The sequence below is a fragment of the Pezoporus wallicus genome, unplaced genomic scaffold (assembly GCF_028554395.1).
Source record: "Pezoporus wallicus isolate ANWC-B61680 ecotype Strahan unplaced genomic scaffold, APGP_CSIRO_Pwel_v1 scaffold_8769, whole genome shotgun sequence".
Classification (NCBI taxonomy): domain Eukaryota; kingdom Metazoa; phylum Chordata; class Aves; order Psittaciformes; family Psittacidae; genus Pezoporus; species Pezoporus wallicus.
The window spans coordinates 881,186-896,386 of NW_026642673.1; the positions used below are offsets into that span (position 1 = coordinate 881,186).

General features: G+C 43.5%; 1 protein-coding gene across 3 annotated transcripts in view; it reads left to right on the forward strand.

The window, feature by feature from the left end:
• ALG9 (ALG9 alpha-1,2-mannosyltransferase) overlaps positions 1-15,201 on the forward strand; it is a 75,761-nt gene that overhangs the window by 14,648 nt on the left and 45,912 nt on the right. The window contains exons 12-14 of one of the 3 annotated variants that reach the window (XM_057432063.1): positions 2,988-3,118; positions 11,693-12,039; positions 14,249-14,516. In XM_057432063.1, coding sequence (XP_057288046.1) covers positions 2,988-3,118; positions 11,693-11,816 — 255 coding nt within the window. In that variant the 3' untranslated portion in view covers positions 11,817-12,039; positions 14,249-14,516. Of the gene's footprint in view, positions 1-2,987; positions 3,119-11,692; positions 12,040-14,248; positions 15,087-15,201 lie in introns of those variants that run through there. The other 2 variants (XM_057432062.1, XM_057432061.1) reach the window with 2 other exon arrangements.

The window sequence follows — 15,201 nt, forward strand, 5'->3', positions numbered from 1 at the left end:
ACTAAATATTCTTTTCAGTTCAGTAAGTATTTAGTCATCCTTTCTTTTTTTGCCTAGAGGGTTGAATGAGAGGAACTGCCAAGAAATGCATCATATTTTCTTCATTCTCTTAGCACCTTGGAGGGTACCTTTGATACGTCTGTCAGTATATAGGAAGCACCCACATGTAATGGACCAGGTCTCTGGTTTACATGAATGATCTGGCTGAAGATGGTAAACATATACTTCATTATGTGGCTCCTGTCTTTGGTCTGTTAAGACATTGTACGAGCACTTTGCGATCTGCTCATAAAAGTGGATGCTGTACTGTCACACAGGAGCAAATCTTGTGGGTAAAAGCAGGGATCAGTCTTCTGGGTTAAAACACTCTTATTTTGAGCCTCATTATGTAGTTACTGGAAATGGGAAGGAGGCGTGTTCCCACCTGAGAGAAGCTGTCTGCTGCAGTGTATTTAATTTACCAAATCTTTAACTGTGGCATATTTTTAGCACAGACAGCTGGCTGGTGCACAGCCTGTGACTAATGGAGCAAAACACACTTTTGTTTCATGGTTGTGTCTTAATGTCACCCTACAATTTTATTATTTCTTATGCAAGCAAAAGGGCCTAGGACATTAGAAGTTAGCTACCAAATGTGAATTTTAAATCGACTCCTAAAACTCTTTCTTCTGGCCTGCTAATGACACCAAGAGGACAAGATCTTTTTTTCAAGCTTAGAGAGCTTGTAAGTGCAAACACACCCAGATTGCTTTAAAAAATAAAAAGTTACCAAGCACTGGAAAGGACCATCATAGCAAATAAATCTAAACAGCATGAGTCTATTGGTCATTTAAAGGGGAGAAAACAAATAATTTAAAAGGATTATTTGAGCCACAGAGCTTAAAACCAATTAATGGCTACAGAAACAGGACTGATCTCTCAGTTTCAGGTGTAAGTCTTTATTACTGCTCTGCTTGAAAATTGAAGAGTAAATCTTGGTGTTTCTGTTGCCATGAGACACTGGGGAAAAGAGTGATTTGATCTTCTTGTTTTGCAATTCTTCCTTCTTTAATCATGTTGAACAGCACTTTACTTGTACTTGTCCTATTTGGGAGATGCATTTGTCTCTGAAACTGCTAAGAAAGAGATAAGGAGCATTGTTTCTTACAAGGATGTATCCAAGCAGAAATAGTACGTAAGGCCTAAAAGCTGAAACTGTTAAAAACTCCTCCCTTCAGAGTTGTTTGTTGAGCCACTATTTTCACTTCTTTTCCAATTGCCTTTAGCACTGTTTTGAATGGTAGAAACCACCTGAAGCTTGGTCCTATTTTTTGAAATATGTGTTTGATCAGTAAAAAGTCTCCGGTTTTGCTCAAAACAGTTGAACTTTAGCTGTGGTAAACCAGACAAGCTCCAGCTGTACTCAGACTGGCCAGGGTAGCATCCATCCAGACACCGAGACACATTTGGCTACAGCAGCAGGCTGTGCCCTTAGCTTCATCTCTGTGCTATACTGTGCCCACTCCTGTTATTCAGGATGTGATCAAATTCAGTTCTCCACCACTTAGCCTAGCAGTTACATTGAATAAAGGAAGAATGAGAGGAGGAAAAGGAAAGGAGAACAGAAGAGGACAGGATGTAATTCCTTACAGTTCTGCTCACTAAAGCTGACTTGTTTCTACAAAGAAACATTTCAAGGTCTGTACACCACTAAAGTCTTGTGTAAATGCCCAAATAAATACATACGTGCTCTGTTTGCTCTCTGACTAGGATGAATATTATCCTTAGCTTCAGCGTAACTTGAAAGAATGCACTCTGCTCTACTGGCAGTGGTAGAAGGGAAATCTTTCTTTCACCTGGCGGAAAATCCCTATGCATTGGAAGTACCAACCCTTTAGGGAGCATTTAGAGCGACAGAAGAGAGATCAGCCTTAGAGCTTGAGGCAGTAACTTGTCTTTCCCTGAATGATTCTACATCACTTAGAGGAAAACTTCATTAATGGTTTGGGAGTCTTTTTGCTAATGAGCCAGAACCTCTCTCAGAGCCTGGAATGTTCTCTCATACAGTGCAAGTGGATTCAACATTCTCCTCAGCTGAGTTTCCCATGGTGTGATCTCATTTACCACTCAGTTTTGATGCCACAGAGCCATCTGGTATCCACCTGATAGAACTTGCTTTGCTCCAGTGGCTGAATATCATTATGCCAGCAAAAGCCTTGCTGCTGTCTGCTGCATTGTAATAATATAGCTACCTCGGTGCACTTTAAATATGTATTAGGCTTCGGATTAGTTCACTTCTGAAAATGTGACATAGATCACTTAAAGACAACTAGATCTTCAACAGGAGGACTTCAGCCCTTATTTGCAACTTGTTCTCTCCTCTAGATGTCTTGCACTCAGTGCAGAGGTTTCTACACAATGTAGCCTCTTGCTGGACTACCTTGTATGAAACTTGCCTCTAATGGATATTAATCAAGTTTGTCCTGGTAGGAGCTCAAGTTGTCTTTGCAGCTGAAAGTTTGTATTGTCTTGGCAGTTATTCCTCAGCAACTATGGGGGTACCTGTGAGGTGGGGGCTGTTAGCCAGAAAGTATACAGGGTATTTGTATAAATGAATAGTACATCCTGATCGTATCCAAGAGCACTCTCCCCAGCAGGAAAGAGAAGGTTGCATAATGTGAATCTTCTGAGGACATTGCCCACAGCTCATTTAGCTGGGCAGTCACATGCATAATTCGTGTGACGCTGCTTCCTTGAAGTGGTACTTCCTCAGAGAGGGACCCTAGAACTCTCCTCCTTAACCACACCAGTAGCGGTAGTCTGTGTTCCCTCAGGAAGTTTTTACTTGAAAATGTTCAGAATATTTTACCATGTGTCCCGCATGAAGCATTTCACCCATTGCTAGAAATTTAACCCCTTCTCATTGATAAGTAACAGCCTGTATGAATGAGCATATACAACCAGAAGGCTACAGGGAATAAAACAGACAAATGTCTGTCTTTCTGCAGATTGACATTTCCAAATGCCACTATCTCGTGGACTTGGATACAGCAGCTGAAACCCCAAGGGAGCCAAGGTACTCTGCCAACAAAGAAGACTGGGTAACCGTTGCCTACAAGCCATTCCTAGATGCTTCCAGGTATGCTTTACAGATTTGAGAGGGAGGGAGAAAGACTGGAAAGTCTCTGAACTAATTCTGTTTGGTTATCTACTTGCAAAAGTAGTTGTGTATAGGGGGGAAAGATACATTGGCAAATGCTAGCTTGTAATCTAGTTTCCAGTAAAGGCGGCTTGCTGGCTACAGTGGAACCTTTGTCAAACTTCTGCTTGCAAAATTGATGATTTAGGTTGCTTTGAAGGGTGAAGCAAGCTGGGAAGGGTGTTGAGAAGGATTATTTTTGAAAAGAACCCTCCATGTGCAATTCTTGCTGAAGTAATGTTTTTAGTTTTGCTTTCTAAGGAGATGAGGTGTAGTTTCCTCCAACAGACTTTTGAATCTGCTGACTTGTTCCAGCTAAATTCAAGGCAGGTGTAAGTCAGTCTCAAAGAGCATGAGGTCTTAAAGCTTTATGAAAGGTGGCAGGCAGAGAGAGGAGGCAGTCTCGTCAAGTCAGCAGGATCACACCTTTATTAGGCTTCAGAGAATCCATGGGAGAGACTTGTGTTAGAATATGTTTTTTGTTAGTTCTGCTGCTCACTGAACAACTTGCTTGTGTGTTTGAACAGGAACTTCTGTGAGAAGCAGAGATTGCAATTGCTCTTTTTCAGGCTAATAATGGGTGGAATCAGGGTTGTCAGAGTGGTAATGCTGTTAATACATTCCTGAAAATACAGAAACTCTCAGCTGTAAGGAGATGGTTATTTCATATAAAGTCATTTCAAGCTCTGGTCACGTGTCTGTCACAACAGGACAGTTCTGTAAAAAAAAAAAATCTCTGTAAAAAAAAAAAAACTAACGGAGAGTTCAGTGCCCTCCTATTTTCTATGTGAGACCTTATTACTTCCTAGTAATAGGACCCTCCAGAGAGGGGGGCTGGTAAAAGCAGTTGAACAGTGAGAAAGAGTGATAAGGTTAGAGCAGCTCCCAGGAGTGCTCTTATGTTCCCAGCTTGCTGACACAAACAAGTTTTTTTTGGCAAGTTCTTTTATGAACTATGTTTTCCAAGAGACCTGCTGTTACATTTGGGCAGGACTTTAGGGAAGGAAAATGAGATGGCCAATGAGTCTTGTTAATGAGGCAAAAGAAGCATCTGTGTTAAGAGTTTTACAAAGGACTCTTTGTGCAAAGCATGTACTCCTGCATGTGCCTTTCTGCTTTTAAGACACATTCATGTGTTTTTAAAGCTGGTTTATCCTCTGCTAAACAGCCAAGCTTTGATTGTTTGGACCGCATCTAAAGTCCTTTGAAGTCAATCAGAGGTACTGAGTCATGTCCAAGTGACCCTTTAAGCTACCTTGGCTTAACCATGGGGCTGTAATGCTGGCTGGATTCAGTGCAAGGAGTTAAGCTGGAGTTAAACACACAGCTCAGTAATGAGCTGAGTCTTTGTCACTCTCTTCACTGCTTTAATGCTGTTTCTGCAAGTCACTCATGACATTTTTCTTTCTTCTTTTCCCCTTCTTATTGGGAAATTGATAGCCCTAAGGAATTTCCCTACTTACAGCTAAACCCCTGCATCCTGCCACGCATCTGTCTTGCTGCTTATGAATTTAGCTGAATACATAGGTAGATGTGGTGGTGCAGCTCTGTACTTCTAGGGGAAATGCTGTCAAAGTACTTCCTGCTAGACTGAGGCTGGTAACTTATTCCTAAGCTTGGCACTGCAAACCTGTGCAATCATTTTGATTTGGTATATGATACTGTGTGCTGCATTTAGATCTCAACTCCAGCTAGATTCCTAAGCTGTATGCTTCTTGTTGGCTAACTGTCTCTGCAAGCCCACAGCTAAAATCTGCTAACCCACTCAGTACAGGGATGTTGATTTCTGTGTGTGGTCCTTCATGTCTGGCTTGTGAAGGGAGAGTGCATGTGACTGTTACCACTGGAAGTAATAGCTTGGCTTGTTATAAAGGTAGCATCTCACTATGGAGCAGCAGGGAGTTGCAGGGAGATCCTGAAACTTCAGAGCATTCTGACTCTGTAATGATGAGATGTAAAAGGAGAATACTGACGGTGGGGAAAGCAGAACATACTTACTGGCTATGCAATTGGCAAGACCTTAGAACAGATCATCTAAAGGTGATGGGGAGGAAAGAGGATCTTTCTAGCTGCTGTGTCCTCCTTAACAAAAGATGCTGTTGCGCTAGTGGGAGACTTGGAATAAAAGAGGGTTTGCAGAACGTGTCCCAGGAGGCGATCAGGCAGTAAGACCCTTAGCCCTGCTGGTGTCGCCTGTCAGCCTCCTCTGCTCCTGCTCTTGTTCTGCATGGAAATTCTACATGATGTTCCTTACCAACGGCTCACAGCTGGAGGAGAGGGGAGGTGTGGTGCCTTCACCAGTGGAGGAGGCCAGGTTGCCATAGCAGCAGGTCTGATTTCCATTCCTGCTGTTAGTACCTTCAGAGCTCCTGCAATTTGGAGCGCTGGGCTCTGTCCCTTCAGCAGTCGGCAGGTGGGGCAGCTTGAGGGCACAGTGCTAGTGAAAGACTAGAAGGTCATGTGCATACCTGGGGCGGGTACCACTGGTGCTGAGAGAACCAGCAGTGTCTCCTCATCTTGTCACCCTGCTTGTCTGACAGATTCTCTTTCCCCTGAAGAAGAACAGTAAGCCAGAAACCATGGCCTGTCTGACTTGGTCATGTATTTTATATTTCTTTCTGTAGTTTGGCCTTTGGAGAAGAGGTAGGGTGGATGAGTGATACAGGTGTTCAGCTGAAACTTGGTGCTCCCTCGTGTCTGTCCAGGTCTCTTAAACCTTCCCTATGTTGCAGTTTCCCACTTGAACTAAAAGTTTATTAGCTTCCCACTAATCTCCAGGAGTTTGTTGGCAATGAATGAAAGAGTGGGGAGCTTCAACTCTGTAACAGCGGTGGCAGGTAAATACCTATCCGTTGTTTTGCATCTGAGTATTGGCATTTTGCTGCAACATCTATACAGAGGGTTTGCATTTCTGAGCATGTACCACCCCTCTCCCCAGCTCAGCAGAATGACATCTCAAATCTGGCACCTGCTTCCACACAATTGTGAAATGTCCCCTGCTATTTATGAAATGAAGTACAAAACACTATGAAAATGCAGCCTTTTTAACAAAAGGCAAGGTGGAACACAAGTGTCACTTCAGAACCTTGCTGTGAGGGGAGCTGCCAGTGTAGTTTTCAGGTCTGTAGCTCAGTGGCTGCAGAGAAAGGAGCATTTGGGGGAAAAATTCCCATCACACACCTCCCCCCCCCCAACCCTGAACTCCAGCTCTTGTTCTTTGAAAATAAATGACCCCAGCAGTTCAATTCACTCCTGCTGAACTGGAGGCTTCTGGGACTCACTGCTAGTCTCACATTGACGTCAGCAAGTGCAAATGTAAATCTCAGCTGGCTCTGATAAATGGTGCTGCTAATTGAATTAGAGAGCACTCCAAGCCACCAGCTAATTATGCTCCTCAGGAAGCTGCTTTGCCAAGGTCCATTTAATTCTATATTGGCTGAGCACTCCGAATCTGGCACAGAAAAGGGGAAATATATTACAGCTCCCCACTGAGGGGTACATATTTTCCAGCTCTTTAGGCTGAGCCGTCTGCTTACTCCAAACGCTTGGGTTTTCCATAGAAAAAAAATATTCTTAGTGCAAAATTAATGATTCGGTCACGTTGTTCTAACATATCATTACCCTTGTTTGATAAAAGGCTTTGTTTCATTCCCTTTAATGGTGCTTTATTCCATGTTACATGACATGTTTTCCCTACTTTTGTTTTATGAGTGGCTAAATTACTTCTTAGGTATATTGTTGGTACAAAGTTTAACGCATAGAGGAAATACAGACATTAATGAGGTTTCAGAGAGCTTTGAGCATGAGTTTCCTGTGTATGCCTATAGTTAAAGGTACTAGGTCCTGCCCATGTGTCAGACGTTCAGCATCCTCCTGCCTCTTCTTTTTGCCATTCCATTCTATTCGTTCTTCTCATGCTTCTTTCTGATTTCTGTTGTTTCTGGGGTAAGAAGTTCAGGCTACAAGATGCAGTTTGGAAAAATCTCCCACCACTGTATTTATCTAACTAACTGCTTCCATTCCATGTCAGTCTGGCATACTCACTTAGCAGTCCTTGCTTCCATTCCAGAAGAGCCTACACTGACATTAGTAGAACAGGACTTTGAGTTGCTTTCTCCTGAAGTCCGATAGGTAACTGACAGAAATACCCTCAGTACTAAATGGCACTGTGGTTCTAGCTCTTCTCAGCCTACTGGTGAATGAGCACCTCTATCCTAACTGGGAGCTTCTCTGGGTGCTGCAGCAGTCACTCCGCTAGAAACAAAAAAGCTGGGAAAGAATTCAGACCTCCCCTGGAATGTGGGATACCTTCTGTGTCTGGAGCACAGCAAGAGCTGGGCAGAGTTCGCCTGTTGATTAGCTCCAGCCTAACACCCACTGCTGAAGGAGCCTTGCTGCATCTCTGTTCCAGTAGCATGGCACGATGCTCTTGGCTACCCAGCTTGGAGTGATTGTGGCCTTGATCTTGGTACCAACATGCTGCTTTGGAGCTCTATGCTGATTAAGGCTACGCACCCTCACAGTCTCTGGGGGACAAATTTAGAATCAAATGCAAATAGAACATTATATATATTCACTGTCATCCGCCATCCCAACCCCTTCCATGTGCCATCTGTTGTTTGAGATTGCTGAGCCTGACAAAGCAAGGTGACAGGAGGTTAAGGTTCCATGTCTGAATATAAAGCTCAATCATGACTTTGTGAGCTGTAGGTGCATCAGCAGCTATGGTTCTGATATGGCTGCTGCTGAAAGGAGGCATCCAGGGCTTTGCTACTCTATAGTTACCAGCAGCAGAGAGAGCAGCCTTGTGCTTGTGTCCAGTCTGAATCTCTTTTCAGCGATAAAGTTGCTGGTGAACAAATGCAAAGGCTGACCTTACAGCTCTGGAGCAGATGTTGGTGCTACCTGTTTACCATGCCGTATTCAGGGTTTCATATTTTTTTTCTGAGATGTTATTCTCTGAGCACATGAATATTATTATTTTTCAGATGCTTCTTTTTTATGTTGCCTCTTTTCATCTTGTATCCTTAGTCTGGGTAATTGGAACCAATGTAAACTGTTCTCTTTTCACTTTTGTAAGTCTCGTTAGTGAAGAGTCATTTTTCTATGGCACCAGCAGCCTGACTAACACCTGGTGGAAACCAAGAACTCCTTCACAGTTTGAGTAATACATCATTTCACTTTTGGGGTCTCTTCTGGCTAAATGAATTTTACAGCTCTTTGTTCCAGGAGCACGTACAGGAGGGAGGGGGGAGGAGTACAGGATTGTAGATCAGGTGTGGCCTTTATGTACTAATTCACTGGATTGTTATTTGTCATGAGTACCTTGGCATTATGTATGACATCCAGTGGTGGGAAGAGCACCTATCTTTTTGCTCTATGTTTCTCATCATTTTCCACCCTCAGTATTTTTTCCCATCAGTCATTCCTGCCTCTCCTTTTTACAAACAGTGTTCTCCCATTTTACTGCTGATGTAAACTGTGAAGCAGTGAACACTGACATTTAAACTGCTGCTAGTAAGGGCTGAGTTACCAGCAAAGTTAAGAGCATGTTTAGAGCTTTTGTTGCTCAGAGCTGTTGTTTCAGGCCGTCTGCAACCTTGGGGTAGTTACACTGAGCTGGCTTATATGGGAGGATAGTTTTGCTACTATCAGCTCCTGGAATATCCTTTTGTTCTAAAGAGCAAAAGCTGAATCCTGCACATTCTCAACATATGCCATAAAGACCACAGGAGCACAACCATGTGAGCTGCATTGGGCCTGTCTTTCAGAATGCTAAAGAAGTAAACGGTATAAGGAGTGCTTCTCACAAAAAGTGTAAAGAAGAGGCACTACAGACAGGATAGTGGTGTTTCTGCAGAACTGTGAGGGATACCAGCACTGAGGGTAAATACAGGTGCTTAGTTTCATTTCATCCAGCAATTAGACCCACCATTACTGGGTGCCCAGTGTGCTGTACAGTGCTGGCCTGGGCAAGCAGCCAGTATGTAGATGCATCCAGGTCAAGGGGAGGATGTGAAGTGGCTGCTGTTGTCTGAGGCTGTCAGCTCTGTGTCTTCACTGAGCAACTGAAAGCATTTTCAGTGCTACAGACTGTATACTTGGGACCTCAGGCATGAGCTGAAGGTGCTGCCTTCGTCTCTGTCCCTGAGCTGAACCACACACGATTATTTGAACAGATTACTTCATTTTAACCCAAACACACATCCTGAGCTCTGGGGATTTTGGCTAGTTTCTGTACCTTTCTTAGGATGTAGCAGCAAGCTGGTACTCTACCTTGTTTTTCATTTTCCTTCTTGTAAACAGCATCCCAAGCAGCTGGAACACAGTTGCTTTTTCTTGTTTCTCTTTTCTTCTGCTTTGCTAAAGGGAATTGAAATGAAACCACACCAGTCACAGATAACAGCCATGGTAGCAATGGCGGGTTGTCAGCCTCAGAGGAGGAGATGCCAGAATAAGTTCAGTAGTGACATGATGATCATTAGCCACAAGAGATGGAGGAGGCAAATCAAGCATTTGTTTTCAAAGGGATGCCTTTGCTTCTAGTGACTGGCAGGAGGGCTGACCTCCAATTTCCAGGCACAAGGAAATGACAGCTGCAAAAACTGTTCCTTGTTCAGAATACACCAAAATTACCATCTTCTGCATAGTTATTTGCTACTAAGAGATTCTGCTTTGAACACGTTCTGATTCCAGCACCTCAGGAATTCACAAAGAGCAGCCATTTCCAGTGATTCTTTTATTTAGAAACTTTGCTGGGTGCTTTACAATTTGTAAAGAGCCTAAGTATTATCACTGAGCTTTTTGTTCTTGCAAGTGAAGCAATCAGCATTTTCATATCCTAAAGCACAAGCCCAGTGTTTGGCAAAAGGCAGGCTTACAAGATGCTGGATCTTGAAAGGAGGCAATCTCACAGTTAGGAGGACTTGTAAATTTTAGGAATTCAGACTTGTTCAGCTGAGGGTAGATAATACTTTCTGCCTCAGTTTCTCCTCGCCAGTGTGGGAAGAATACTGTTTAGTCTGTCACTTGGTTTAAAGAGGGAAGATTTCATTTGACAAAAATGCCTTGCTTTGTGCTTGTATGGCATCTTGCGTAACAGGACCCTGCTGCTGAGTGGTGCTATGCCGATGCAAGTAGGCATCACCAGTCTTTTCCTGGACTTTTACTCCAAGTTGCAGGAGATTAATTACAGTAAGGCTGTCTAAGAGCCCTAGAAGCCTCCAGGGAGATGCAGTTCACAGTGGCAGTTCCTGCCATTGTTTTTTTTAGGCTGCATTTTTGAAAGATATCCAGTGCTGTCCTATAATAAGCAAACAAAACACATTTCAGCTTTCTTCTGAAAAAGCGACTTGAATTGGGTGTCCAGAACGTTGGCTGTGTTACCAGCAAAGCCATGTGAATTGCAGTGACTAGCAAGTATGTGCTCACCGTACCATCCCTGACCACTTAGCATGCTGCAAATGAAATTTGAGTGCTGCTGCTGCTTTTCCAAGCTTTATGTGGATGGAGTTAGAGTTATGTCTGTGAAGGGTGGATAGTTTACCAACAAGTTGATTTTGAAGAGAGAAACCTCAATGCAGAGTAAGCAAGACTCCGCTCCAGCCCTGTTTTCAATAAATTGCTCAATTTTTGAAGCCTCTAGCAAGGTTCAGTGTTGCTGCTGAAGGACATTTTGTCTGCTTCACATTTAAACCTGGATTGTACTATTAGTTTGCTCAGTAGAGAATACGTGCATTTAAAATGTACTCAGCTAGCACAGCTCCAGCAATTAGCAGCCAAACAAAAAGTACTAATTTGATGGAGCCATTAAACCCTCCATGCTTGAGTACTCCAGTGGTTCAGTTGTTGCAAAGTGCTGTGAAATGCCAGCTCCCAGCACCAGCAGGGCATGGAGTGAATGCTGGCAGCCTGCGGCCAACTCCCTTGTAGGCTTTAGAGCAGTCCATCCCTCTTTAATTCAATACCTTCAACACAAGAGCAAAACTTCAAAATGCCAGTGCCCATCAAAGCTGCTGTCTGCCCTCCAGACGTGTGGAGGAATAGGCAGCCAGAAAGATTGGCTAGAAAAGAGGAGATGCCAGGAGCTAAATGCAGCCTTGCTATTTTCACCTTCATAGTGTGCCCTGAGGAACAGGAGGCCTGTCTCTCTGTGTGATACCAAAGGGCTGTATTGCCTGCTTTTTGGATGGTGATATCTGGGATCTAAGTTTATTTCAGTAATTACACCACCTTCCTGCTCTCTCTCCCTGCTGACCCTACTGGAATGGAGAGTCAGCATGCTGAAAAACTGGGCAGGCTGCTGCTCTTAAACTGGTGGTGCTGGAACTAACCAGCTTCGGTCCCATTGACAAGGAGAAAATGGAACTGGGCTTTGTATGCCTGAACCATTAGCATTCGTCATGTCACTGACTCACCAGCCCAAATCTTTTGCAAAGCCTCATTTGTACCATTTTGACCATACAAGCAAATGAGCACTCTAAGGATGATTTGTTTTTTCCTCTCTGGTTTCAGGTCCTCAAAGCTGCTGCGTGCATTCTACGTCCCTCTCCTCTCAGAACAGTACACATGGTATGCAAACTATACTATCCTGAAAGCCCGGAGGTTGAAGCAAACCAGGAAAAAAATGGGAAGCTAGCAACACACCTGGGCATCAAAATCAAGGGCATCTGCTGACACTCTTGGACAACTGCCTAAGCCATCTTCAGTCCCCTTTTTGAAAGACTGTGCTTATAAGATTCATGAACAAAGATTTCCCATGAAGTGATTTCACTCTGCAAGCTTCCAGCTGTAAAAAGGGTGCATCATCTGCTTTCAGTTCTCGGTGTCAGGTCTCAGCTCTGCCTACACGGAACATATTGGTAAGAAACCATTTGAAAATCCAGCAGCCACCTACGAACGTATTATCCCTGCTGCTCCCTGTGTTATTATATATTACACCAGAGAAGAGAAAGATGGAAAAGAAAAAGGAATGACAGTGTGAGGTTCTACTCTAGGTTGCAATCGGGCACTGGGAAAATCCAGCTCAGCCTCTCTCTCCCACTGCCCCACATCCACTGTCCTCATCTGCTTAAGTAGCGGTCACCTTCTCCTGTGGAATTATTTTCAGGTAACAACATTTAGGATTTTTTTTCTTAAAAAAACAAAAGCAAGGGGAAGAGGAAAACACCTGAGAGACAATTAACTGCCATGCACTGAACCTCAAGGAATGAAGTAGCACACACCACAGAAAGAGCCTGAAGTTGCTCTGTCCAGGAGACACTTTCAAGGATGTGCTTTTGGGATAAAACCCCTCAAACTTAGGAGTTGAATCAGTTATCTGCTTTAATGGAATCCAGGGTGAGGGTTTTATGTGTGAAAGCAAGGGTTTGTTTGCTATTTGTAATGATTTTGTAACAATACCTGTAATATCCTCTGAATTCTAGACTACAGCATCTTAAAATTTCTGGAAACATCCAGAGAGGAGAGTAAGGATTAAACCTTTTCTTTGCAGTTCTGTTTCCCAGAATAGACAGTGTGTGTTAAATTAGTACAATATGCTTCAGAGCAATGCTGTATTTATTATATCTCCATTTTTAAAACATGCAGTATCAGAAGCTAGATGGAGTTGTTTTCACTCACATCCTTGGATTTCTGTGGGGAAGAGATGGCATGAGATGGAGCAGAGAGGAAGTTCCTTTTCCCAAAATGCTGCACAACCTCAGTGCTCCACTGTGATTAGATTGGTGTGTGTGTGCAGTGACAGAGCAGATGGATCAAGAAGCAGATCTGTATGTTTGGAAGCTGTTAGGATACAAACAGTAGAGCATGTGCCTCTGAAGATACATGTGTTGGTCCAGGTGCAGAATGCAGTGCTAGGGAGGTTTCTTGGGTTGTCTGCAGGTTAACAGCTGAGCAGGATGTGAAGGACAGGCTCTACCGATGAGGCAGTGATCTAACAGGCTACTACTGGGACAAAGCAGGAGGAACTGGATGAGGAGCAAGGCATGGGTTGAATATATCAAATGAAACAAAATATCACCCTTCATAAGAGTCAAAGGTGGAGCTTCAAGGTTTTCGTCCAAGAAACTGGTGTGTTGGCTGAGTTGGTCTGGAAGCTCAGAGTCACATTGCAGATCAGTGGTGCAGTGTCTGTCTTCATACTATTCCCCCACATACCTCCAGCTGTCTCTACCCCTCATAAAAGTTTACATATGTGGAACAGGGCTTTATGGTGCCTGTAAATCAAAACCAAAACTCTTGCCCTGCTTGTTGCCTCTCCCTTTGCTAATCCTGACCTTAAATCAAATAAAGAAACAAATGCACCTCTCACTGGTGCTGTTTGTGGACTGTTCCATGTTGTCATAGCCCGTAACCTCATGTTTAATGTGAAAAGACAGTGCAGTAAACAACCATTTCAAATTACTGGCAGCTCCACCTTCCTCTCCAGGTTGGGGTGGTGGTGGTGGGAGACTGGTAACTTGACAATAATTAGGAGTTATCAGTGTTTTCCAGAGGAGTGCAGCTAATGGTAGTAAACATAGGTGCAGCTCCAGGTAGTGGACAGCTGGAGAGCTTTGCATTCCAGACTTTCAAATCAAGCCAGGGACTCTGTTTTGCTGCTTACCATGCAGACAGGTGGAGTCAGTCCTGGAGAATCTGCAAGCTAAAGAGATGAGGCAGAGAAAGAGAAGGTTGTTGCTGTTGTTTGATGACAGGAGTAGGTCATGTTTTAATGCTGATTTCATGGGGAAGTCTCAGTTCTGCAAAGAACTTGACCCAGCAACTCATTTAAGGTCACACGTGAAGTCTGCCTACGAGTTCTTTCTCATCTAGTGAGTCTTTGGCACAGAACCAGCTTTCCTGGCAGCAGGTGAAAGAGCCAGGGCCTCTCTTCCTTTAGTCCCTGCTAAAGCATAATTGTCAGGGGTAGTGCTACCAGGCAGCCAGGATGTAGCATATAGGTAATCTATCAATCCCATCTGAGACAACTGGGAATTGCTGCTAATTTTTTGTTTCTATCATAACAATTGAGCCATAGGTGAGACTTCTGAAATATTAAATGCTCCATCATGTTTTCATAATTCACAGGTCAGGACTATTGCACTCTGTGCAGTGCTAAGATTAAGCAAATAAAAAGAGCAGTAGCAAGGAGATTGCTAGGAAATAACCACATTTGATGGAGTGAGCAGTACAAGTCCAAGGAGCATTTTCATTGGAAGCTGAGGAGGAGACTAAGAACTGCCTACCCAACTCAAATTTAGCTGAATAAAGGATCTTGCTTTTTGAATGTGGATGTGGATGCAAAGAAGTTTGTGCCAAAAGGTGGAGCTGTATCCAAACCAAAACATTTTAAAAGGTATTTTGTAGTTTGCTTTTCTGCTTTTGTTAGCAAGATCAAGGGAGGGGCTTCTTTCTTGTTTTATTATTTTTCTTCTATTTTTGCTTTGACCCTAATTGAAGCTAATGTATGATCTCATGGTGAGAAGGCAGGTTTGGGACAGCTAGTTTATGATCTTTGTTAGAAAATAAATCAAGTCTTGTGGTTTGTGAGCTTGTGGGTAAAGGGTCAAACCACAAATTGCTGATCTGTCTCAGCTGGATTCCCTGCCTAGAATTGCCTCAGGCAGAGAGGGGTGTTGTGACCAAACCTGTTTGGTAGCACATCAGGACTGTGTAGGCAATCCACCTTTGTCTCCTTTCTGACTTTGGAGAAAGGGCTCTTTGTATTATTCGGGCTGGTTCTGGAAAAGAAGGTATCTAGATGGCTTTCTACAGTGATGCTAGTGTCCGACCTGATACACTGACAGAAGCTGGTTTCTTGATAGATCAATAGATGGGCACAACCTCGTGGTCGTGACTGCCTTGATCAGGTGTCTGAAGCAGAGAATGTACAGTGGTTACAGTATTTCTGGCTTCCTCTTTGCTGGCAGTATTTCTGTAAACTGAGGCAGAGAGCACTGCAAGTTGGACAAGTGCTGCTATGAAATACCGGGACCCAGTAAATTTCATCTTGTCTGAGCTCATCCAGCCTTTGTAACAAG